At 39.4% G+C, this 26,952-nt stretch overlaps 1 protein-coding gene across 7 annotated transcripts in view; it reads left to right on the forward strand.

Moving 5' to 3' along the window:
* The window catches only part of MCPH1 (microcephalin 1), a 233,323-nt gene that overhangs the window by 8,695 nt on the left and 197,676 nt on the right, over nt 1-26,952 (forward strand). For 4 of the 7 annotated variants that reach the window (XM_042848790.2, XM_065587780.1, XM_024101555.3 and 1 more), the window contains 6 exons: nt 7,097-7,215; nt 12,237-12,321; nt 13,201-13,315; nt 13,753-13,893; nt 18,298-18,393; nt 21,392-22,723. In XM_042848790.2, the coding sequence (XP_042704724.2) occupies nt 7,097-7,215; nt 12,237-12,321; nt 13,201-13,315; nt 13,753-13,893; nt 18,298-18,393; nt 21,392-22,723 (1,888 nt within the window). The remainder of the gene's footprint in view (nt 1-7,096; nt 7,216-12,236; nt 12,322-13,200; nt 13,316-13,752; nt 13,894-18,297; nt 18,394-21,391; nt 22,724-26,952) is intronic. The other 3 variants (XM_042848792.2, XM_065587781.1, XM_042848794.2) reach the window with 2 other exon arrangements.

Below are 26,952 nucleotides of genomic sequence, written 5' to 3' on the forward strand. Positions count from 1 at the left end.
CAACTCCTCTTCTTCAGCAGTTAAGGTTTGACCCTGGTACCGACTATTGAGAAATAATATATAGAGGTGAGAATATTTGCAAGAAAATGAGCTGGAGATAGTGCTTGTCTCATTTGTTTTTTTAATGCTTGTAATTTAACTCTGTCATTGCATATTTCTCTTTTTAAGATCTCACTCAGTTCCTTCCAAATTTCAACAGCGTCAGCAATAAAACAGCTATTTCCCTGCATTTTGTTCAAGGCTACAGAAATAGGCTTCAGGGTACTCAGCATGTAACATTTCTCTTAAGCCCCAATGTTGAGAACTTTGGCTGTGACAGTGCTATCTATTTTTTCACGATTTTGTTCACAAACTCATCAGATTAGGCCAGTTCTTGATATAGTGCTCAAAACAGTCCATTACTGAGTTCCATCACACATCTTATGGGAGAGAGAGCTTGATTCCTCCCACATTTTTCAGAGCAGCTGGTGTAAAGTGGTTGTTACGGAAGTATTTTGCAATTTTAATAACATTAGCCTTTATTTCTGGCACACTGTAGTCTTGGCTAGGAGGTGCATCAAATGAGCATTGCAACTGTATGTTATTAGCTTGGGACTCTCTTCTAAATAATTTCTTCTCATCTTGGTACATTTGCAGCATTGTCTGTGACCAAGCTGCGTACTAGACATTTTAATTTTTTTCCCACAGTTTGTTATAGCTTTTATTGCTACTACTTGTAAGTATTCTGCTGTGTGTGCAGTTCCTGATGTATCAATTGTTTCTGTAAGGAAGACATTCCCCCCTTCTCTTGTCACACAAGCACATACAACAGGGTCATTGTGGATATTGCTCCACCCATCAAGACGCAGATTAACAATTTTACCCTCTAGACCTTTTGCACACTGCTCAATTTCTCTTTCATACACGTTATCCAGCAATTTGCTTGTGACATCTGCTCTATTGGGTGGACTGTATCCTGGTCTTAATGACTTGAACCATGTTAATGAAGTGTGGGTTCTCAATCATACGGAAAGGAGAATTTGTTGCATAAGCAAACCGAGCAGTTTTTTCATCAATTACCCCTTTTTTGTAATCTGCTGATTCTTATCACAAATTTATCTATGGTTGTTTCTGGATGATGGAGGTTTTGTTTTTTTTCTTTTTGCTACAGGTGATATACTGTGCGCCCACGCTCCCCTGCAGCCGCTGTCACAAACCTCTTTCCCTTGTGCCCCCCAGACACTGCCAACACACTCTTATCAACCTCCTGGCTCCAGTCTGTACCCGCGGCATTCCACTCCTCCCCTGTCACAGTCCAACACTGTGGACTCCCAATACCCACTGCAGTCAAAACCCATCCCTCTGCAGTTTAGCCTTGCTGAAGTACAGTACCTGCTGCACTGTACTCCAAAGGAGAAGGTTGGATATGATTCCTGGACATACACAAATCTTTAACAGTCCTCTGACCCTTCCTTCTCCCATCCCCCTCAGTGCTGATGGGTATTTTTGTTTCTCTCTCTCCTCTGGTGGTTGTTGTTTTTTAAATAAAGAATTGTCTTGGTTTGAAAGCAATCTTTATTCTATTAATTGAAAGCAAACAGAGCCCTGCAAAGCAACAATTATCTTAAACCTTCATATTGCATTGTCTGCACCAATCACAATCACCTCCTAGCATTACAAGCACTGCATAGTAATAAATATTTGGCTTTCAGCTTCAAATTGCTGCCCCAAGGCATCCCTGATCCTTATTGCCCTGTGCTGCGCCCCTCTAATAGCCGTGGTCTCTGGCTGTTCAAACCCAGCCTCCAGGTGCTAAGCCTCAGTGGTCCATCCCTGAGTGAAGCTTTCACCCTTCCCTTCACAAATATTATGGAGCATACAGCACGTGGCTATAAGGATAGGAATATTATCATCTAGGCTTCCCATCTAGGCAGTGCCAGCGGGCCTTTAAACGGCCAAAAGTACACTCAACAGTCATTCTGCACTTGCTCAGCCTGTTGTTGAACCGCTCCTTGCTGGTGTCAAGGTGCCCCATGTGTGGCTTCATAAGCCATAGTATTAAGGGGTAGGCGTGGTCTCCCAGGATCACAATGGGTATTTCGACTTCCCCTATGGTGATCTTCTGGTCCAGGAAGAAAGTCCCTGCTTGCAGCTTCCTGAACAGGCCAGTGTTCCAAAAGATGCGTGTGTCATGCACCTTTCCAGACCAGCTTGCGTTAATGTCCGTGAAACGCCCAAGGTGATCTACAAGCGCCTGGAGAACCATAGAGAAATACCCCTTCCGATTAATGTACTCAGTGGCTACGTGGTCTGGTGCCAGAATTGGAATAAGTTTGCCATCTATTGCCTCTCTGCAGTTAGGGAAGCCCATTTGTGCAAAACTATCCACAGTGTCACAAACGTTGCCCAGAGTCATGGTCTTTCGGAGCAGGATGCGATTAATGGCCCTGCACACTTCCATCAACACAAGTCCAACAGTTGACTTTCCCATTCCGAACTGGTTAGTGACCAATCAGTAGCAGTCTGGAGTAGCCAGCTTCCACAGAGCAAATGCCACGCACTTCTTCAACGGCAGGGCAGCTCTCGTTCTCGTGTCCGTGTGCCGCAGGGCTGGGGCGAGCTCATCACACCATGAATGTGGCTTTCCTCATCTGAAAGTTCTGCAGCCACTGCTCGTCATCCCAGACATGCATGATGATGTGATTCCACCACTCTGCTTGTTTCTCGAGCCCAAAAGCGGCGTTCCACTGTGGTCAGCATCTCCATGAATGCCACAAGCAATCTTGTGTCGTAGTTACTACGTGTGGCAAGATCAATGTCGCACTCCTCTTGCCTTTGTAGTTTAAGGAATAACTCCACTGCCACTCCTGACGTGTCAGTCATAGCAAGCAGCATACTGGTCAACAGTTCGGGATCCATTCCTGCAGACCGAAGAGGCAGAGTGCGTAGTACACAAACCGTTAAAGATGGCGCCAAATGCGGATGGAAGCACAGGGATTGCTGAGATGCGAAGCAATGAATCGCGGTGCATTGGGACAGGACCCAGGACCCGTGACCCCTCTCTGCCTTCCCACAACTCTTAGCATCAGAAGAGGAAGAGCTGCTCTGTGGGATAGCTGCCCAGAGAGCAGTGCTCCGAATACCACTGCAAGTGTGAACATGCTATTGCACAGGCAGCTGACAGTGTGAACACACAACAGCCGTTTCTCTTCTGAGCGGCGCTGTAAGTCTGCCAGTGTAGACATACCCTTCTTGACAAATCCATATTGGCTATTCCTTGTAGACTTGATTACTTAGGTCAGTAGTTCTCAAACTTTTTTTTCGTGGACCGCTTGAAAATTGCTGAGGATCTCGGTGGACCACTTAATGATCTTTCTAAATGTTGTTTGTAATGTTAGCTAACTATTGTAAAGTACTTTGGATAAAAGCTCTATATAAAAAAAGTAATAATTAACATTTTTTTGTTCTACAACTAAAAGCACACAACTCATGTCATGCCCCTCTTTTCGCATTCCTCGCCTTCTCTGTTGCATACTTGTCTTAACTTCCAAGCCCTTCTTGACCTATGCCCACCTTACTTTATCTTTCTTTTACTATGAAGATGTTGTCATCACCTTTGATTGGCCCATGATGCCAGCCTCTCTTGCCCACTTGTTAAATTTTCAAACAAGTACCTTCATGCTTTCTACTATGCTGTCCCTCATGGTTGAGAGGAGCTCCCAAAGTTACCTCCTTCAAATTCTTCTTTGCCATGATACCTGTGAAAAACTTGACAATGATTAGACCATTGGTTTGCTTAGACCACTTCCTATCATGCAGATCAATGTTGTCTCATTGTGGGGAGTACAAAGAAACAATCTGTATGTCTGTATCCATCAGTTGTCTCTAGTCTTAGATTGTAAGCTTTTGGGAGCAGGGACCATCTTTGATCTGTTTGTACAGTGCCTAGCACAATGGGGATGTGGTCCATTACTAGTGCTCCTAGGTCCATGGTGATATAATAATTTGTCGCAAAAGCAAACGTGACTCACAATTAACACGGAGTAGATCTGTTGAATAAGAAGGTGTTATTTCATGTAGACAGTTTAGGCTACAATTACATTGAGGTCTTGAGAATTCTGAGCTGCTGATTTTCAAGGTTCTCTGACCGTGGATGACAGCACAAGTAGCAAAATACAGTTTTTGGTCCATCTGTTAATGATACTTTTGATATCACTCTCTGGCAGCCAGCAGTAAATTTGCACATAGAATCATAGACTTTAAGGTCAGAAGGGACCATTATGATCATCTAGTCTGACCTCCTGCACAACGCAGGCTACAGAATCTCACCCACCCACTCCTGTATCAAACCTGTGTCTGAGCCACTGAAGTCCTCAAATCATGGTTTAAAGACTTCAAGGTGCAGAGAATCTTCCAGCAAGTGACCTGTGCCCCACGCTGCAGAGGAAGGCGAAAACCCCCCAGGGCCTCTGCCAATCTACCCTGGAGGAAAATTCCTTCCCGACCCCAAATATGGCAATCAGCTAAACCCTGAGCATGTGGGCAAGACTCACCAGCCAGACGCCCAGGAAAGAATTCTCTGTAGTAACTCAGATCCCACCCCGTCTAACATCCCATCACAAGCCATTGGGCATATTTACCACTAATAGTCAAAGACCAATCTAATTATACCATCCCCTCCATAAGCTTATCAAACTTAGTCTTGAAGCCAGATATGTCTTTTGCCCCCACTACTCCTCCTGGAAGGCTGTTCCAGAACTTCACTCCTCTGATGGTTAGAAACCTCATCAGATTTCTTGGTCATTTGGGCAGGTAACTTACATAAAAAAAACATTTTTAAACACCTGCTTTCTTCATCATTTGCAAAACACATTCTTAACTTTTAGCAGTGTCTTTAATTGTGTTTTGGGATGAGTGGCCCTGGTGCATGGTAAAGTTGGTTGACAGATGCTCAATCTCTACATGTCCCAAGAAGCTCTTTCATTTTCAAGTCCAACACTATAATTTGTGCATAGGTCAATACAGCTTTCCCAGTATGAGTTGTCTTCTGACAGACTGGTGTCAGTTTGAACCCCACCAAAAGATTTCAAGATGCTAGTAATCTTCCAGCATCCTCTATTAGAGTGATTAATTGTGGTGCCAGGCACATGGATGGAACCTTAAACAGAGTACCAGCCTCAGGGAATTAAGTTGACAAGAACAATAAAAGATCAAAGAGGATGAGGTGAGGAGATGAGACAACGGAAAGATCGTGTAATCTCTTGAGTAATGCATGTGTTTTGAGGGCTACATGGGTATTTTTGTTTTGGCTAAGATAATATTTTACAAGTTTGTCAAAAGCAAAATTTAAGTATCGTATATACTTGATCATAAGCCAGTTCATTTATAAGCCGACCCCCACAAGATGAATAAGTAAAAATGGAAAATTTTTATAACCCGTTCATAAGCCGACCCTATAATTCAGGGGTCAGCAAACTTTGGCTCCCGAGCCATCAGGATAAGCTGCTGGTGGGCTGAGATGGTTTGCCTCCAGCGTCCGCAGGCATGGAGGTAAACCTAAGTAAACAAAGTGTCCCGGCACGCCAGCTGTTTACCCTGACGGGCTGGGACAGCAACTGGTGGGGAAATTTTTGTGGGAGGAGAAACTGGGAGTCAGGGGAGTAACCCCTGTGACCACCCCCCCACATGACTCCACCCCTAGCCTGGGACCCCCACACTCTCCCCATCCCATCCCTTCCCATCTTATCTGGGGAGGGCCAGAGGAGGATGTCTCTGGCCTGGCTGGAGCTGCTCCATCAGGCTGGGCAGTGTTGCTGCAGCCTGCTCCGGCAGGCCAGACCGGGCGGCGCAGCGCAGCATGTTCCAGCAGGCTGGGCCGGGCAGCACGGCCCCAGCGTGCTCTGGCAGGCCGGGCAGCATGGTCGCAGCGTGCTCTGGGGGGTGGGGCCGAGTGGCATGGCTGCAGCCTGCCAGCCACGGAGCTGCAGCTGCTTCGGAGGCTGGGAGAAGAGCAGTGTGGCCAGAAGCGGAGAGACTCTGGCCTCACCTCTTCTTTTCTGGCTCTGCTGGCTGTGCTACCACTCCTTGCTCCCTCTTTTGGGGGGGAGGGGTTGTATCCCACCTCTCCCTCTCTATACCCGTTCATAAGCTGACCCCCTTCTCTGGTGCTTCCCCTTTTTACTAAAAAAAATCTGCTTATGAACGAGTATATACGCTAACATAGATGAAGGAAGAGTGGAATATTAGAAAGATGGTGAGTGGTGAAACAATTTGAATTGAGTTCTAAACACTGGCTTGTCTTCACTACAAAATTTTACTGTGTTTATGTTTATGAAGGTTTAGTTAGGTGAAATTATTATCATGATTTAGTGGTCAGTGTAATACAGTTCCTGAGGGTTTAATTGTGATTAGTCAACATGATGCTGAAAGTGACTTGTCCTGATACACACTGACCATATAGTTGTTCTCTTGTCATGATTCTTCACAACTGTGATTAGTTTTGTAGTGTAGGCCAGCCTGCTGTGAGTGCCATTTCAAAAGTATAAATAAATTATATATGGATGAAAATCAGTTAGAGAGAGGTAACATTAGAACTCTTCAGCCATGTGCGTACTTTAATATTATATGGTGATGCACTTATTATCATTTTGGATGATGCTGACTAGTTTCTGGGTCTACCTCCTGTGACACCTGATGCATGAAGTCATATTTAGGGCTTCTTAAATGAGGTAACCTTTCCAAGGCATTCGGAGGGTTGAAAATAAGGGTACAGCAGGCAGCTAAAAAGTGGTGGCCTAGAACAAAGCTCTGTTTGAAATTATGAGTCCATTTTATCCTACCTTACATGTTGGAATTCTTGCTTTGAGGTGGTAAAAGCTCTTCTTTAGTAACATACTAGTTTGACGAACGAATTGGCTTGTTTTTGGATGTTTCTTGCTGAGAAAGGAAAGACCAAACAATCTTTGACAAAACACGCTTTGAAATAATTTTTTACAGTAACTTTTATTTAGTCCCTGGATTACTACTTGCAATAAAAGTTGACTATTTTATGTAGCTTCATGAAGGTTTGCTGATCAGTGAACTGAAATATCTAATAATTCTTTGTATAATCCTGCAGGTTTCAAAAACTTTTAACAAGCAAGTGACTCATGTAGTCTTCAAAGAAGGACATTTGGCTACATGGAGAAAGGCACAGAAGACTGGAGTAAAACTAGTTTCTGTTCTCTGGGTGGAAAAGTGAGTAGTGCTGTATATTAAAAAGGTGACTTTTTCCAAGGGGAAGAGGGAATCTAATCAAGTACTATGTTTTTAAGGACTGCAAAAAAGTACAGTATATAATTTTTTTGTATATTTAAAATAACCTTCACAACTATGGCTAACTGGCCATTTTGAGAGGTCACACTGAAGTGATGTACATTTGGTATTTTTATTTTAAGGCATGTTGGTTCTCTAAAGAAGAAGAGCATGGTTCTATTTTGAAAAGTGAAGTGACTGTAAACCTGATTTCACAGTGTATTCTCTAATATTCATACAGCCCTCCCTTCTCAGAGACCTGTACCAAAACTATTTTGAACAGATGGGCAACGGAGATCATGCAGAATAAATGCACAGTAGAATTTCTATTTTTTCCTAGGAAACAGATTCTAGTATGCTAGCCTCTGCCCGCTCTAACAATCAGAGTAAATTGCCCTGCTTTTAAAAAATCAACTCCATATAGAATGTGCCCACACAGGAGAAAGAATGAGGGCCGTATTTAATCTGGTTCCTATTTGATCTTGCAGGGATAGATTGGTCCTGCGTCTGGAAGTTTCTCAGCAGCCACTTGAAAAAGTTCAAATTTGAAGTTGGCCCAGACAACCATATCAGAGGGAGGTTTTCTGTCATCCACAAGCCTCTGAGTGTCATAGACCATTTTGTCCAACACAGAAGAAAATTCTTTCATTTTTGCTTATGAATGCCAGCACTTAAATACAGAGCTTTGCCCTTCCAGTTAGCCACAGCATCTTGAGATTTTTGTCAAAATCCTTCTGGTGCCTGTGGTTACTTTCTAAACACACAATTCAAATATTTTCTCAAAAAAATGTGGTCCAGGTGCTGTTGCTGTGGATGCAGTGTCTTAGACCTAGTCAGAGGATCTTCTACATCTATGTTTTCACCTTTTGCTCTCTCTGAATAATCCAGAGAATGAAGTGGGAGCAGAGCAACCATGGGGGTTCTAATGTTAAGAGCATAAGTTCTGTTTTATATAGATTCTTAGACTACACTCATCACTGTAGTATCTGAGCATCTTCCAGTAGTGCATTAAGCAATGTGATAAACATCTGTCACATGTTTATTCTTTCACCTCCCGGGGTGGGGGAGAGAGAAGAGAAGTGTACAATAGAGTATTTTTGTTCTGGATTTTTTTTATATATATTACCAAGGCTGTGGGTTTGTCACAGAAGTCACGGATTCTGTGACTTTCTGGAACCTCCGTGACTTTTGCAGTGGCCATTGTAACTAGACCCCAGGCCAGCTGCACCGGCTACTGCTGGGGCAGTCTCGGGCCACCCCAATCCCCTTGTCCCCCTGCATCACCAGCAGGAGTTTGAGTGTGGGAGGGGGCTCAGGGTTGGGGAGTGGGAGGGGGTGAGGGCTCTGGGCGGCGCTTACCTGGGGGGGGAGGGGGGCTCCCCGGAAGTGGCAACATTCCTAAGCAGAGGTGTGGCCAGGTGACTCTGCCTTTGCCTGCAGGCACCGCCCCTCAGCTCCTATTGGCACGGTTAACAGCCAATGGGAGATGCGGAGGCAGCGCTCAGGGCGGAGGCAGCACGCAGAGCTGCCTGGCCACATCTCCGCCTAGGAGCTGAGGGAGGGAGATGTTGCCACTTCTGGCGAGGCGCAGAGCCAGGTAGGGAGCCTGCCAACCCCTCTCCCCCAGCATCATCGAGGGGGCCCGGGCCGTGCACTGCCTTCCCTCCCCAGCACCAGCAGGGGTCCTGGGCTGCACGCTGCCACCTGCCCCTGCCACGAGGCACCCCCAGGCTGCCTCCCCTCCCCCCCCCCCCCCAAATTTAGTCAGGTGTATATAGTACAAGTCATGGATGAGTCGTAGGCTGTGAATTTTTGTTTCCTGTTCGTGACCTATCCATGACTCTTACTAAAAATACCTGTGACTAAAACGTAGCCTTATATATTACACATGCTGCTATTAGTTTGTTAAACAAGGCAGGTCAAATAAATGAGCCTTATATTGCAGAAGGTGGTGAGGCTTATCATAGTCCTTATTTCCTGTGAGGGGTTCACTCACAGGCTTGAGCCAGCCCACAATGAAGCTCCGTCTCCTCAGCCAGAGGGGAGCCCTAAGTATTTCATACTTTTTAGAACTCATGAATCTGAGTGAACCCCTTATGGTTGCTCTGCTCAGACAGGGCATTATATGACAGCGACCAGTCCATTGTCTAGAATAAAATACTATGTCATCTATAGCCAGGAAAATGGAATTAAGCTGCCTGGTTGTTGAGAGGAAACGGCTAAAGAGAGAAGAGACTATGGTGATTGATCACATTCCTGTCATTCAGAAGGAAATCAGCCAATTGTCTATTCAGTTATTTAAACTTTATTCAACTACTGATGCAGAATATATCTCCCAGATGAACCATAATTTCATAAATACTGGAAACCTAAGTGCTGAGTATGGGAAAAACTCAATTATTTCTCAACCCAGACAGCGAGAGTTTCCTGAGAGTAAGATCACTACAGGTGCCTCAGACAATGCATAGAGTACCTCCATGAGAACCTGATTTGGTATTAGAGGCTTTTTACAAAACCACAGTTTGAGCTCCAAACCCATGCGTCTCTGGTGCTCTTTTGTTTCATCAGTCTGAATTTTATTTGAAAAGCTTTTTGGGGCGAGGATAATCCCTCTATTTGTATCTGAGCTCAATATAATGCCACAACTTAATTTACATGTCTATTAGAGAGAGAAATACTGTTAAAATAATGTTAAAGTTGCAAGGCTAAGCTCTGAAAAGTCAGGAAATGCCAAAAAGTAAAGATAACTCAAAAGCAGGAGAGCAGAAATGATTCTTTGTGGAATATGTAGAATCTCTGAAAGGTGTTTTTGTTTCATGTATTAAGCAGAAAAACACTTATTTTTGCTTTAGAAATCCAGGGCCACCCTGTTAACATTATCTCACCAGTTTTTATGGAATATTTCATCAGAGATGCTATGCAATTCAACCTGATTGGCACTGATTTCTGCTTAGATTATTGAAAGTTCTGTAAAAAGAAGAATAGGAGTACTTGTGGCACCTTAGAGACTAACAAATTTATTAGAGCATAAGCTTTCGTGGACTACAGCCCACTTCTTCGGATGCATATAGAATGGAACATATTTTGAGGAGATATATATACACACATACAGAGAGCATAAACAGGTGGGAGTTGTCTTACCAACTCTGAGAGGCCAATTAATTAAGAGGCTCTTAATTAATTGGCCTCTCAGAGTTGGTAAGACAACTCCCACCTGTTTATGCTCTCTGTATGTGTGTATATATATCTCCTCAATATATGTTCCATTCTATATGCATCCGAAGAAGTGGGCTGTAGTCCACGAAAGCTTATGCTCTAATAAATTTGTTAGTCTCTAAGGTGCCACAAGTACTCCTGTTCTTCTTTTTGCGGATACAGACTAACACGGCTGCTACTCTGAAACCTGAAAGTTCTGTGTGTTTGTTAAACACAAGTTCATCCAAGATGCCCAAATTAAGTTTGGAGAAAAGGTGTTCAGATGCTACCGGGAACTGAAATTTCTAAATTCAATGTGTCTCTTTAAAAAAACTATACTGATGTAGCATTAAGGCTCCAGATTTTTACACAAAATGATAGGAAATGCAAATCAATATTCTCTTAGAAATGTGTGACTTATTCACATTGCATATATTAAATATTAAAGGTGCTTTTATTAACAGTTTAACTGATCTTATGCAAATTGGACAAATGTTTTCATTTCCTGACTTTTGTTTAAATTCCCTCCACCTCAGTGCTGTTAATATAACTTTTTCATATTTAAGATAGTCTAGTTATGTTCTAGGTGGTAGCATCTGGGATTTAATAATAGCCATTTGTTTAAAGCTCATTGATTATCATGTTTTTTTAAATCACCTTTGCCTGATGTTTCAGAAAACCTCAGTAAATTCAGATTAATGTACTAACATCTAACTCTTTGAAACTGCACATTTTGCATAAAACAAATCTGTGGCCGTGAAGCAATTTGTTCGTACGTTTTCTACTCCAAAACTTAAAATTACTCAGATGATGCTATATTGTAGTTCTGAAAATGTGTACTTTATAAATGTAAGATCACTAGGTGTCACTAGAATCACATATTTGAATTACTCTGTTGCAGTGTTCCTAGTGCAGTGTTAATGCTTCATAATTTTTTTTTCATAGTCAATTCTATTAGGTACTGAAAAATTGTAGAGTAATGAAACTTGTTTATTGTTTCTGGTTAAAATTGTTTTTTAGCTCTTTGTTTTATGTAGTGTATATTAGTACCCAAAGTGGTGTCCCAGCTTCCCTCAAATTATTCACAACTACAGATGGATAGGACCCCAGCTCACAAAGATTTTAGTCCCAATATTCTCAGGTCAAACGCCCAATAGGAAAAATGGAAGAAACATAGCTGACTGGGTTGAGGCAGCATGTTTGCCAAAGTCAGTTGGATGAGTAAAAATGGACCTTGCCAGGGGCTAGTTCCTTCACTCTTTGTGAAGACCGGGTGAGGAATGATTAAAAGTGAAAGTCAAGATGTGATAGGGCCTCTTTCTCTTCACTTGCCTGACTGCAAACATCTCCTCTTCCTTTTCAAACTATTGCTTACCCATGATATTCTATGGACCCTGGTTTGAGAGAATAGACTCTCAGAAAGGGAACAGATTAAGTCCTTAATTTATAGGCACTTAGAAAGAAGTTCACTGCCTGATCAGAGAAGACCTTTAGTTCCCAGATGCAGGTCAAGGCCACTGGCATGATGGAGAGCTAAGTCATGCCAGCTGGGCTTTGTAAGGAGCTCTCTGCCTGCTGGGCAACTAAGGAGTCAGAGGCACAGTTTTTGGGCTTTCCACTTCCCTTCAGGTATTATTTCTAGGTCTGTTCTCTCTGTTAATTTAGATATTTGTTGTGGCTAATCGGTATGGCCTTTTTACCATTTTAAAATTAAATTCTATTTCTAAACAAAGTAAATGTATTAACTGTTTATTTATTATATTGTACAGATGCAGAGAAGCTGGTGCCCATATTGATGAATCATTATTTCCTGCAATATACACTAATGAAGGGTTACCCCTTCTAATTAAAAAAGTGAGTGTTTAATTTTAAAATGGTGTACAGAATAATAAACTTCCTGAGTTTGAATCTCTCTTCCCATCCCTCATCTTTGTTCCAAGGGAGTCTGAATTACTAACTTTCAGAACACTGGACAAAGCTTATCTGTTTGAGTAGGGATTTGAGGATGACTGACGTGTGTGGGGATCTGACATGTTCCTAATTTCAATGATACTTGGCCTCCTAAGTGCTAAGTCACTTTTGAAAATGAAACTTTAGGGCCATAAATCACTTTGAGTATGTCTATGCTGCAGCTGGGAGGTGTGATTCTTAGGCCAGGTAGACAGACTTGTGCTAGCTCAGCTCAAGCTAGTGTGTTAAAATAGTAGTGTGGACTTTGCAGCACTAGTGGCAGCTGAGCTAGCCACTCGAGTACAAGACCACCCGACCCCCTGAGTCTGACCTTGGGCAGCTAGCATGAGCAGCTGCCTATGCTGCAACACACATGCACTGCATATTCTAGCATGCTAACTCAAGCAGAGATAGCGTGTCTGCCTGCCTGCGCTGGGAATCTCATCTCATCTGCAGTGTAGAAATATGCTTAGCCACTTTTGAAAATGTTAATCCAAGTCTAAAATATTCCATATTTTCAAATGAGTATTAAAATGTCCACAGTGGTTTTGTCCAATTTCTTATTGGTCATTCTGATAAATCTGAAATCATTTTTTCCTTAATCCACATTGAAATTTCCCCCTAAATTTTATGGTCTATCCATGGCTGGCTAAATGGGATTTACCAGGGAGTCATAAATGATGTAGAATGATCATATAATACACATAGTATTGTATGATAAAAGAGAGAAATGTTAAGTACAAGTTAATTTATGAGAAATTTATGCTGTGGTTAATCCTGTAGCACAAATGCATGCAGCCAAAAGACTTCATTGAAAAAACACCAGAAAATGATAAAAGACTACAAAAAAAATTGGACCTGATGGCTAAAGAACTAGATATACAAAAAACAGCAACCGGTGAGTTAATACATAGTTCTGGTTAGATTGTAAAAATTAAACACTGCACCAAAAAGACATGCCAAAATATCTTTATTTTTTTAAGTTTCAAGAGAACTCATAAGATATAGCTTATTTTTACTTTTATCACTTTATAATTGAAGTTAACATAATGAGAATTCATATTATAAATAACTAAGAAAAGCTACTACAAGTATTATGCATGCTTTGGTATTAAAGAATAATTTACTTTTTAGTAATTTAAAAAGTAGTATTGGACTTCATTTTTAAGGAGTTGTTTGGAATTCAGCATTATTAAACTTGCGGTACTGACAGCATTGTAGAAATGTAGTTTTTAAGTAACAGAATTTAAAAATACAACTTTGTACTTTAAAAATCCACGCTCTGTTCAAATATGGAAGCCTCATATTAACTGCAAATTGCAATTACTTTTTTAGAAACAGATATACCTGTTTTATTATTTGAGGATGATGGTTCACTTGCATATAGCCCTACAAATAAGATAAAAGATCAGTGCAGTGCAATGGAAAAGAGAATAAAAGACATGAAGGAGAAAAGGGAAAATCTTTCCCCTACTGGTAAGGAGTTAAGCCTTATGAATTCATTAAAAAGCATAAATGGTTGCCATCTTTCTCGTTGAATTATGTTGATGCTAGCCCTGCACACGTTCTAGGACTGTGTAATTTTCTTTTGAATTGATAAATTAAGTTGCTGCGAAACATCTGCCTACCCTGACTTAAACTGAAAATGCATGATTAAAAATATATAAATATTGAAACCAAATCGAGGACTCTTGGTCCGACAACCTGTAGTCATGTGATTTTTTTTTTTTTTTATGTTGAAATCATTCAAGTCAAGCAGAGTTAAGTCATTGCTTGGATAAGGGATTTCCAAGGAACCCGTAGGTGCTAGTAATCCATTAGAATGAGGGCTCTGCCCTCTGAGTGTTGAGCTACTGACATAGCATAGTGTTGGGAGATGCTGTCTTTCAGAGAATATGTAAAACCAAAGTCTTGACTGCTTGTAGTCTTTAAAGAACCTTTGGTACCTCTTGCAAAAGTAGGGGTGCTGGTGAAATATCATCTTAATTACTTTCTTCCTGCAGTTAAAATTGTTTACAATATTTCTTGTAATCTAAACTGTTGATTATTGCTTTGTGCTCCATTTCAACCCAGAATTAGTAGTTCAGTGGTAGATGAAGTCATCCTAGTTCATAGTTTCTAGAGTAGCTTACATTTTTTAAAGAACTTTGGGTACTTCAAGATGATCATCATAAAATAGAATTGAAGTATACTCTTCCCCCCCCCTCCACAAATGAACCTCCATTGTTTTTACCCCTTGCTCAGTGAAATCTGATGTGAACAACTGGTGGAACCCAGAAATATCAGGGCCGTTGCTCTCTGGAATTCCCTGCACCCTCTTTTGCCAGAGATAAAAATTGCATGGGCAGCATACTTAACTCTGGATGGCAGCATGGATCTAAGCATGGTGGAGAGTAGTGGTACAATGCTCACAGTCGACTTAGCAACCACCTCTCGGGGCTAGCGGGAGGGGTAGATTCCTTACAGTGATGGGGGAATCCCTCCCATCGCTGTAGTGAGTGTCTATACTTAAGCACTACGGTGGTGTAGTGGAAGTACTGTCACTGTGCCACTGTAGTGGTTTAAATATAGACATAGATTAATAGTCCAGTTTCAGAAAATATCCCATGGTCAAGCTCCTGGACTCTTCCTATTTTGGGGGTTGAAAACTTTTTTTCCTTTTCCCTCTGTCTTCAGAGTATGTCATTTAGGATCCACAGCTGTGTTAGTCTAATATCTGCCTACAGTTCACCACCAGAACTTTGTTGCTCCACCCATTTAAAGAATTATATTCTGCACTCCTGTTGCTACATGTTCCCTGGTCTAGTCTAGTCCCTTTCTAGACAGTCACCAGTCTGTTGTAAGTGGACCCAAATGCTGGGTCCCATGTGTTTTTTAAGCCACCTGGGTCTGGACTGAGTCTAATCTGTTTCTAGTTTTGGGCTTCAAGATACACTCCTAGGCTGAGACCTTTTTGTCTGAGCCCTTTCTTGGGACTCCACAGTTCGGCTATCAAAACACTGGAACCAGTGACTCAAACCGCCTGAGCTCCTATTTGCTTGCACATGCTCCTGCAGAGTTTGTCTTAGGGTTTAACTGTAAGCCACAGCTTTCAGGGTCAATGTGGCAGAAAGGCAAGGAACACAGGCTTAGCAACGAACGTTTTTTAACCACAGTCACTTTACTCTGAAAAAGCACTCGGGTTATAGATCTTTGCAAAATGACAGAATACCTGAGGCCTGGTGTACACTGGAGGGGGGGAGGAATCGATCGATCTAAGATACGTCAACTTCAGCTACGAGAATAGCGCAGCTGAAGTTGACGTATCTTAGATCGATTTAGAATCACTTACTTCGTGTCCTCGCAGTGCGGGATCGACGGCCGTCGCTCCCCCGTTGACTTTACTTCCGCCTCTCGCTGAGCTGGAGTTCAGCTGGAGTTCAGCAGTCGAAGGGAGAGCGATTGAGGATCGATTTATTGCGTCTACACTACACGCGATAAATCGATCCCCAATAGATCGATCGCTAACCACCGATCCGGCGGGTAGTGTAGACGTATCCTGAGATGCACAACTCCTTCCCCCAGTCTAATCTCAATCTGTCTGAGAGTGTGAGGTCTTGTCAGCATATCAGGCTAGGCAGAGTCCCTCCTGCCTGGCCGTTACTTTTTGCATGTGGCGATGAATGATCTACTTCAAAGAGAAATTGTTCTTAAATAGTCTTTCCCTCTTTGCCTTGTTCATAAGAACATAAGAATGGGCTCCTGTGTAGAGAATCCATTGTTTCATGGAGAACTGGTAGTTGAAAAACAACCATTTAGTAGCCCTAGATTTTTTTTTTTTTTTTTTTTTGTCTTGGGCGCTTCTCAGATTGTTCTCCAATGTGGTGTGACACACCTTTCTGGGCAGCCGATTGGAATATCTCATAATAGCCTGGTCTTGGACAGGGTTAGTCATGTGTTCAGCAAGTAATACCAAATGGATGTCCTAATACAACATGGAGCTTTTTGAAAACCTGACCTATGAGGAAAGGATAAAAAACATGTTTAGTCTTGAGAAAAGAAGACTGAGGAGGGACCTGATAAGTTAAGTGCTTCTATAAAGAGGACTGTGATCAAATGGTCTTCATGTCCACTGAAAGTAGGACAGGATGTAATAGATTTAATCTTCAGCACTAGAGGTTTAGGTTAGATATTAGGAAAAGTATTCTAACTATAAGGGCAGTTAAGCACTGGATTAGTCTTCCAAGGGAGATTGTGGAATCCCCATCATTCGAGGTTTTTAAAAACAGGTTGGATAAACATCTATAATGGATGGCCTAGGTTTACTTGGTCCTGCCACAGTGCAGGGGGTTGGACTTTAACTTCTCAAGGTCCCTTCCAGACCTACATTTCTATGATTCTGTGGTGCTCAAAATACTTCATAATAACCAGCCACATACTACTTGGTCACACTCCAGTCATGAGCAGCAACATGGTAAATTTAGCGTTTTTGTTCCTGCTACTAAAAACATTCCCACTAACCACAGAAATACTCGAAATTTTTAAAGATTCTTCCCACTCATTAGTGCTATTATTTTAATATTCCCTAATATGTCTATTTAAATACCATCTGACATTTCATACTATAACTGAAATCCGTGATTGTCAGAACATAAACTGCAATGGTTCTGCTGATATGCACAGTAGAATTATGCAAGTAACACTTTGTGAGAGTGAAATCTTATTTAATCACATTTCTTGACTCAAATGTCAAGAATATATATTTTTTAGATTTAAAAATATATATTTTCATACCAGAAACATGCTATTTTGAAGTAATTGTTTTTGTTTTGAAGTATTTGTTTTTATGGGATTAAATTTGTTTGAAACAAATTCAATATTGATTTTTGTAATAGCATGGTCCTCTAGTTTTGAACAAAAATTCCACAACATTGGACCTTTTTGAAAATTCCAGCCAAACCAGCTTTTTCCTTTTTTAATTTTTATTCATACACTTAATGTCAGGTCACTATAAAAGGGAGAGCTCGTGATAGATAAAAGACATAAGCAATTTAAATGTTACTAATTTACTATACAAAGTAGCACTGGGTGGTCCGATTTTAAATAATCGATTTAAATATTTTTTAAAGAAACAGGTTTAAATTGGGTTGTGGTATATTAAGCTGTGCAAGTTTGTGCTATTTGTAATATTAAAATTTACAATGAACTGAAGTATAAACACTGCATTTGCAAATACCACTACTGGTATTTGAATTAACAGAACTATCTGCAGAATTCAAAACAATGAAGATTAAGGCCTTGATCCTGCGAACATTTAAGCACATGCATAACTTTACTTACATAAATAGTTCCACTGATTTCAATGGGAGCATTCAAGTGCTTGAAATTTTAGTAGGTGCACAAGTGTTTGCAGTGTCAAGGGCTAAAATTGTATTTTCCCTTACTGGCATAATTTCTCTTTTCATTTCACACTAAGATCCCTTCACAGTTAACAATAAAAAGCTATTTAGACTTTCAATACTTTAACAAAGCACTTGTGAACTTGTTTATACACGCAGGCCAAAATTTTCAGAAATAGCCTAAAGTTAGGCTTTAAACCCATACTTAGACACCTAAGGGTGAAATTTTTAAAAGTATCTAAGTTACTTAGGGAGGGACTGAGAGAGCCAGGTTGAAGCATTTTAGCGTTCGTGGCTTATGGAGGTTCAATATATCAGAAAGTGATATTGGTTGCAAATATATCGCAGGCCTGTTTGCTTATAATTTTGTATGTGCGTGTTTTGCATCACAGTAACTATGTTAATAACTTTTTGGATTTGTCTCTTGGCATAGACGAGCATTTTAAATTTGAAACTTTCATAGGGGAAAAAAGTGTAAAACTATTCATAAATTATTTTTTAGCTTCACAAATGTCTCAGATATCTTCACTTAATTCAACACAGCCTGGATATGGAGAGTCTCTTGGTGTCACCAGTTCTGCAAGTGCATTGCTGCCAGGTAAATAATGTAACTTTAAGTTCTGTGAAATATATTTTTTAAAATTATAAATGTTCTAAGTAAAACCATAGTATATTCTAGATAGTTTGTATTATAGTGTAGTGTCACATACTCAGATTTTGACTTCAATGAGCCAACCTCTCTTATATAGCACTTTTTATTAGCATATCTCAGAGTGCTTCACACTCCTTAATGTGTTGCAAGGATAAATATCCCTACGAGATTTGGGAAAACATGCTTATATTTGAATACAAGTGATAAAAGTAAACAAAAAGTTGTCCCCTTGATTTGAAAAGAATGTAAAATGTAAGAACTGTAATGAAAGAGCATGAGAAACTACATGAGGTAAATGCCCATCCTTGTTCTTGTGGCTTGCTGTCTTAGTTCACTATTGGTTCTCTTTTCTTTTAGTAGTCCTATATAAACTTTTGTGTGTGTAGTTCAAACAGTCTGATACTGGAAGCAAAATGAGAATTAAATACAAAAAGAGAACTCGAAGACAAGGCCTTTGTGGAGAAACTAAATGAATCCTTTGCATCGGTCTTCACTCAGAGGATGTGAGGGAGATTCCCACTGCCGAGACATTCTTTTTAGGTGACAAATCTGAGGAACTGTTCCAGATTTAGGTGTCTCTAGATGTGGTTTTGGAACAAGCTGATAAATTAAACAGTAATAAATCACCAGGCCCAAGAGTTCTGAAGGAATTCAAAGATGAAATTGCAGAACTAGTAACTGTGGTATGTAACCTATCCTTTAAATCAGTTTCTGTACCATATGACTAGAGGATAGCTAATGTAACACTGTTTAAAAAAAAAAAAAAAAAAAGAGTTCAGAAGCCAGCTTTTCAATCAGGGCTGTAAAACTATTAAAAAACTTAATTGTGATTAATCACAATATTAAAAAAATAATTGCGATTAATTGCAGTTTTAATCACACTGTTAAATGATATTCTATTTTTTTAAATATTTTGGATGTTTTCTACATTTTCAAATATTGATTTCAGTCAGAACACAGAATACAAAGTATACAGTTCTCACTCTATATTATTATTATTTATTACAAATATTTGCACTGTAAAAAAGAAACAGTATTTTTCAGTTCATCTAATACAAGTACTCTAGTACAATCTCTTTACATGCAAGTGCAACTTACATATGTAGATTTTTTTTGTATTACATAACTGCACTCAAAAACAAAACAATGTTCAACTTTAGAGCCTACAAATCCACTCAGTCCTACTTCTTGTTCAGCCAACCGTTAAGACGAACAAATTTGATTACATAATTGCTGCTTGCTTCTTATTTACAGTGTCACCTGAAAGTGAGAACAGGTGTTCACATGGCATTTTTGTAACCCGCATTGCAAGGTATTTATGTGCCAGATATGCTAAAGATTGATATGCACCTTCATACTTTGGCCACTATTCCAGAGGCCATGCTTCCATGCTGATGACTGGTTCGGCTCGATAACTATCCAAAGCAATGTGGACTGACGCACATTCACTTTCATCATCTGAGTCAGACGCCACCAACAGAAGGTTGATTTTCTTTTTTGGTGGTTCAAGTTCTGTAGTTTCCAAATTGGAGTGTTGCTCTTTTAAGACTTCTGACAGCATGTTCTACACTTTGTCCTTCTCAGATTTTGGAAGGCACTTCAGAGTCTTAAATGTTGGATCGAGTGCTATAGCTATCTTTAGAAATCTCATATTGGTACCTTCTTTGTGTTTTGTCAAATCTGCAGTGAAAAGGTTCTTAAATTGAATAACATATGCTTGGTTGTCATCCAAGACTGCCATACCACAAAATGTATGGCAGAATGCAAGTAAAACCGTGGAGCAGGAGACATACAATTCTCCCCCAAGGAGTTCTGTCACAAATTTAATTAATGCATTTTTTTTTAACGAGTGTCATCAGCATTGAGGCATGTCCTCTGGAATGGTGGCCGAAGCACGAAGGCACATATGAATGTTTAGCATATCTGGCACGTAAATACCTTGCAATGCGGGTTACAAAAATGCCATGTGAACACCTGTTCTCACTTTCAGGTGACATTGTAAATAAGAAGCAGGGAGCATTATCTCCCTTAAATATAATCAAACCTGTTTGTCTTAGCAATTGACCGAACATGAAGTAGGACTGAATGGACTTGCAGGTTCGAAAGTTTGACATTATGTTTTTGAGTGCAGTTATGTAACAAAAAAAAATCTACATTTGTAACTTGCACTCTCATGTAAAGAGATTGCATTATAGTACTTGTATGAGGTGAATTGAAAAATACTATTTTTGTTTTTTACAGGGCAAATATTTATAATAAAAAATAATATAAAGTGAGCACTGTACACTTTGTGTTCTGTGTTGTAATTGAAATTAACATATTTGAAAATGTAGAAAAACATCCAAAAATATTTGTAATAATAATAATAAAATGCCAATTTAAATTTGTGATTAAAACTGTGATTAATCATGATTAATTTTTTAATCGAGTTAGTTTGTTTTGAGTTAATCTCTTGAGTTAACTATCATGAATTTGACAGCCTTATAGGCAATTATAGGCTGGTAAGCATAACTTCATTACTATGCAAACTGGTTGAATCTATATAGTAAATAACAGAATTACCAGACACAGATGAACATGATATGTAGGGAAAAAGTCAACATGGCTTTCTAAAAGGAAATCATGCCAGGTTTCTCCAAGCTGTTCTAGAATAATCAAACATTCTTCTAATCTGTATCTGAGCCCTGGGTTGCTCGAGTTCTGAAAAGGTTCTTTTAAAATTATCACAATCTTCCACCAAACACTTTATAAAGTGAATATTTTAAGAGAGAAAATACAGAAATACATTTTTTCAACATTTCAGTGAAAATCTTAGCCGTGTGAATGTTAAGTGGCTAAATCCTTGGACAATTATTTCAGTAACTTCCCACATACTTCACTAACTTAACTTTGTACTATTCCATTTTGTTAAAATGTTTATACTTCTGTTCTTAATGTCTTGCAGAAGAGCACATCAGTGATTCTTTAAACTCGAGTTTTGATGACATTTGGGGAAACTGTAAATACAAAAATCAGAAACCAGCATCAGCTGAAAGTGATATTTATGTTTCAACACCTGCATCAGAGTATTCTCTGCTTTCCAGCAGTGACCAAGGGAACTTAACTCCAAAATCATCTAACAGAAAACATTTAAATAAAAAACTAATTTTGCAACACCCTCTAAAAGGTGAACTATTTCCTAAAAAGAGAAAATCTGAAGTCTCCCCTAACCTAAATCAGAGTGGTGAAGATACTCTGACTTCTGCGTCAGTTTCAACCAAAAGTTCTTTTCTCCAAGAAAAAGGCTTGAGTCACATCACTCTTTCCCCAGAAATGGTCCAGTTGGAAGCTGCTGCAGTTACCACAGGTAATCCGTCTGATTCATTAGTGAGCAGTGAAGATTCTATTAATATGCCTTTGGTTGACATAAATATTCCTGTTGACACAAGGGATTGTAGTGTCAGATACAAAATAAGGGGGAAACCAAAAAGAGAAAAATATAATATGAAATTGACCACCTCGTCATGTAAGGTAGGGTCTGAAAATGAGTTTCTTGTAGCAATGACCACACGTAACAAGTCATCAGACATAGAGGAAGCTTCGTATGATGACTTTTTTTCACCTTCTAATTTGAAGAAAAGTGAAATGCAAGTAAGAAACTTTCCTTTGCAAGTTCAGCAGAAATCGCCAAGTGCTCCTGAAGTGACTTGCAAAAGAGACTTTTTAAGCCACAAACAAGATAGATTGTTTGAAGGGTCAGATAAACAGTGCACTGCTCTTATCAAAAAAAGGAAGAGAACTGTTAAGACAAGTGGTGTTTCAACAGAGAGTGGCTGCAAGATAACTGAATGTTCAGAAAGTACAATAAGTGTGACCTTAAACTGCATGTCAGGTGGAGTAGCCACTGAGACTGCAGAAGCCCTGGGTTCTAGCCCTCTGAATAAACTGCCTCAAAATATTCAGAAAATATCCTGCAGAACTAGCGTGAATAGTTGCCCTCAAGCTACTGGTAAGTTGCTCCATTCAAGTGAAAATTCAAAGATGCAGCATCATGATACATTAAAAATGCTTGGGCAATTAAATTCTAAAACGGACTACCATGTTGAAGGAAAACAATGTCTTTCAAAAACTAGACTACCAGAAGAAAATACTGTATTGATGGCACCAGATTCTTTAAAAAGTGACAAAATGGGTGCAGTGGAGCCAAAAGAACACCCACTTACTTTTCCAGACTCTACAAATACAGAAAAATCAACAGGAGAAAAGAAGGAAATCCTGCTCAAAAAATGCAGTCCAAGTATGTGAATTTCTTTTTCCTGATACACCTCTACTCCGATACAACGCGACCCGATATAACACGGTCAACATTCCTTCCCCACTCTGAACTGTAGGGTACAGATGTGGGGATCTGCATGAGAACCTCTAAGCTTAACTACCAGCTTAGATCTGGTTTTGCTGCCACCACCCAAATTATTTGAGTTATTTGGGTATACCTGTCTACCTCTCCCCTAGAATATCTCCCTCCCAAGTACTATAACCTTTCCCCGGGTAGCCTTGAGAGACTTCTCCACCAATTTCCTGGTGAACACCGATCCAAACCCTTGGATCTTAAAACAAGGAGAAATTAACCATTCCCCCTCTTCCCCTCCCCCCCCCCCACCAATTCCTGGTGAGTCCAGATCCACCTGGATCTTAAAACAAGGAAAAATCAATTAGGTTCGTAAAAAGAGGGCTTTTAATTAAAAGAAAGAAAGGTAAAAATCATCTCTGTAAAATCAGGATGGAAAATAACTTTACAGGGTAATCAGATTCAAAGAGCCCAGAGGAACCCCCTCTAGCCTTAGGTTCAAAGTTACAGCAAACAGAGGTAAACCCTCTAGCAAAAAGAACATTTACAATTTGAGAAAACAAAGATAAAACTAACACGCCTTGCCTGGCTGTTACTTACAAGTTTGAAATAGGAGAGACTTGTTCAAAAAAATTTGGAGAGCATGGATTGATGTCTGGTCCCTCTTAGTCCCAAGAGCAAACAACCCGCAAAACAAAGAGCACAAACAAAAGCCTTCCCCCCCACCAAGATTTGAAAGTATCTTGTCCCCTTATTGGTCCTTTGGGTCAGGTGTTAGCCAGGTTACCTGAGCTCCTTAACCCTTTACAGGTAAAAGGATTTTGGTGTCTCTGGCCAGGAGGGATTTTATAGTATTGTACACAGGAGGGCTGTTACCCTTCCCTTTATAGTTATGACAAACACAAATTTGAATATAACACGGTAAAGCAGTGCTCCGGGGGGGCGGGACTGCACACTCTGACGGATCAAAGCAAGTTCGATATAACGCAGTTTCACCTATAACGCGGTAAGATTTTTTGGCTCCCGAGGACAGCGTTATATTGGGGTAGAGGTGTATTTGGCACACTATAAATACCCTGTGCCATTTTTCTTGTGTATCCTAAGAAACAATATTACCATGGTTAATTGTACTGTGATTTTACAAATTGTCCATATTATATAGTTCTTAATTTGTAATGTGTATATTCCTTTTAATCCACCAGTAGAAAAACTACCTTTAAATAAAATTGCGGTTAAAAATTAGCAGGGGGAGATGCCCATAAAAATGTAAGTTGAAAACTTGCATTGCTGTAACTCATGCCATTGGTGTAGATGGAGGTGAAAGAGTGAGTCCAAAAGATATAGATGGAATGCCAATTTCAACTTAGAATTTGTTTTTCAGTATGTTGCAGGCTTATGAGATTTTTTTATTACTGGATAATCATTTAAGCAAGTTTAAAAATTGCTAGAATCATTCTGGTATTAGACTATACTAGTATGATACGATACCAAAGGAATTTCCCTGCAAAAAATTACTGTCTGTTGTGGGTATGCTATTTTTAAAATTTGATATTTTTGACTTTTGAATATGGGAAAAACTTGTTCATATAAGCTTAATTTCATTTTGTAAATTTAGTTAGACTTTTACAAAAGAGTGCTAGAATGACATCTAAATTTTATTATTAAAAACTTCATGCAAAGTTTTAGTGCACAGCAAACATAGCTGATTATGAATCATGAAAAAAACCCTAAGTTGACAGAGAACCTTAAATATAGATGTAGGTATGATATCTCTACACCTCCCGCTACTGGTTTGGCTTAATTAATAAAATGAGTACCAATATTTTAAGGTCTGGAGTACCCCACAATTGTGTAGCTCAGGGGTAGGCAACCTATGGCACGTGTGCCAAAGGTGGCACGCGAGCTGATTTTCAGTGGCACTCACACTGTCTGGGTCCTGGCCACCAATCCGGGGGGCTCTGCATTTTAATTTACTTTTAAATGAAGCTTCTTAAACATTTTAAAAACCTTATTTACTTTACATACAACAATAGGTTAGTTATATATTATAGACTTATAGAAAGAGACCTTCTAAAAATGTTAAAATGTATTACTGGCACGCGAAACCTTAAATTAGAGTGAATAAATGAAGACTCGGCACACCACTTCTGAAAGGTTGCCAACCCCTGGACTAGCTTAGAAAAATAGCTTTTGTCTCAAGTTTAGACCTAAATGATTATGGAGATCTATATGTTTTGTGCCATGTACCCAAGCTTAGAAAATGGTCATAAAATTAACATCTTTGCTTTGTTCTTTTTACAAGATAAGCATAAGGACCTCAAAGGTGCTTTTTCCATTTGTGTGGTTTTAAACTTAGATAGCTATATCAATTGCTTTGATATTAGTTGAATTTTAACTTATAAATTATAGCTCCAAATCCAAAAATGAGCATCTCTTTGGGGCCACTCTGCTTTAATTCCCTCAAAGAGGAACTTTCATACTTTGGCAAACTTGAAAATATAATCAATTTACTGAGCCTTTACATTTTTCTGCCTCCTGCTGCTATTTGAAAATCTGTTTTTTGGTTAAGAACTTTCAATTACTCCAGTTCTGCTTGATCTAATGATGTTATCTGGCATTTACCATTGTCACTGTTTTCTTTGGCGGTGCTTCTGATGTCACAAGGTCAGTCTTGTGATTTCACTGAAGGATCAAATAGAGCTTGAGTTTGGGGAGCCCTTGTTTAAAATCATTTGAAAGGGAAGGAGCAATAATGAAAAGTATAAGATTTGAATTTGTTTAGGTATAAAGTTATGTGAAACACAAGTCCCACTTAAACTTTTAGATTAGTTAATGTGGAGAATTGTAACAGACTGTGAATCAGTGTGGTTATTAAATATTGATGTTTTGTAAATAAAGCGTTCATTTTTATTTTGGATTGATTGTGAATTCCCTTCTATTTCAAGAGAATTGATTTGTTGCTGTTTATGTTGAAATAGTCAAAATTGTTTAATAACTTTTATTTTTGTTCCTATGTTCCAGGTAATTGTTTGAAAGTGTTACATGCAAATATTGATTAGAGCTAGCAGAGAGGAAACTGCTGTTTTTTAAAATGCTGAAAAAAATCTCTAATAAACCTTTGACCTTTCTCCTGAAACATGTAGACAAAAAGTAATCCAATATCCATGATGACAGAACTGATCTACTTTCTGCATAAAAGATTTGTCCCTTGGAAAAAAAATTTTTTTTTTTTTTTTGCTCTGATACTCTTATGCTAGAGTTTGAAACTTAGGGAGAAAGATTTGACCCCAAATATTTCTCTTTCCTTTAGTTATTGGCAAAATTCCCATTGACTTCAATGAGAGGATACTTATTTTCAAAGGATCCTCAATTCTGTCTTTGCCTGCACATGTTATTTTTCACCACTAAGACTTGTGTGAGCAGTTGATAAAATTTTCATGTGCAAACCATTTGTGGCCATAGATGTGAGTGCACGGGTATTGCATGCAAGTGAAATATGGGATCTGACAATTCAGGTCTCCTGCTCTGACTTTGCAAACTGTGCACAATTTCCTAAGCAGTTCACTTTTATAGGGTTCTGTTCCCACTGTTGTCCGTGTCTCTTCCTGAGCTGTGCAGGAATAAAAGTGGCAGTGCTTGGTTTCACTCTACTGCTAGGAGCAGTACGTGCAGGAGAAGCACAAATGCAAGAGCAGTAGAAATTAATTAGTAACCATAAGAGACTTAAATAAAACATCTCCCTAAAATAAGATTCCTCTTGTCTATTAATTGTTTTGGTGGAGTAGAGAATTCTTCTACCCTTGATAATTTTTAAAAAAAGAAAAACTATGGTTAACATCTTATAGTGCTTTGTGATCAGTGACATTTATGTCAAGGTCTTAGATTTGCGCTGAACACAAGGGAGAGAATTAGTGGTTTTCTCATCTGTGAATAAGAGTTAATGGAAATGCAGCAGTATACACTATTTTCAGTGAACATTAATATACCGTGAGATAAGGGAAGCCTAATGGATTTGCTAGTTATCGAATTATGTAAAACTTCCTTATAGTTCAAACTTAATTAAACTATGCATTTTATAGTAATACAATTTCCATCAGTCTGGTTGTGATTTATTTTTTGATAGGGATAGCGATTAGATAAGTTGGTGTTCTACTGTGGTTTAGAATGGTAACACTTGC

The sequence above is a fragment of the Chrysemys picta genome, chromosome 3 (genome assembly GCF_011386835.1).
Source record: "Chrysemys picta bellii isolate R12L10 chromosome 3, ASM1138683v2, whole genome shotgun sequence".
Taxonomy (NCBI): domain Eukaryota; kingdom Metazoa; phylum Chordata; order Testudines; family Emydidae; genus Chrysemys; species Chrysemys picta.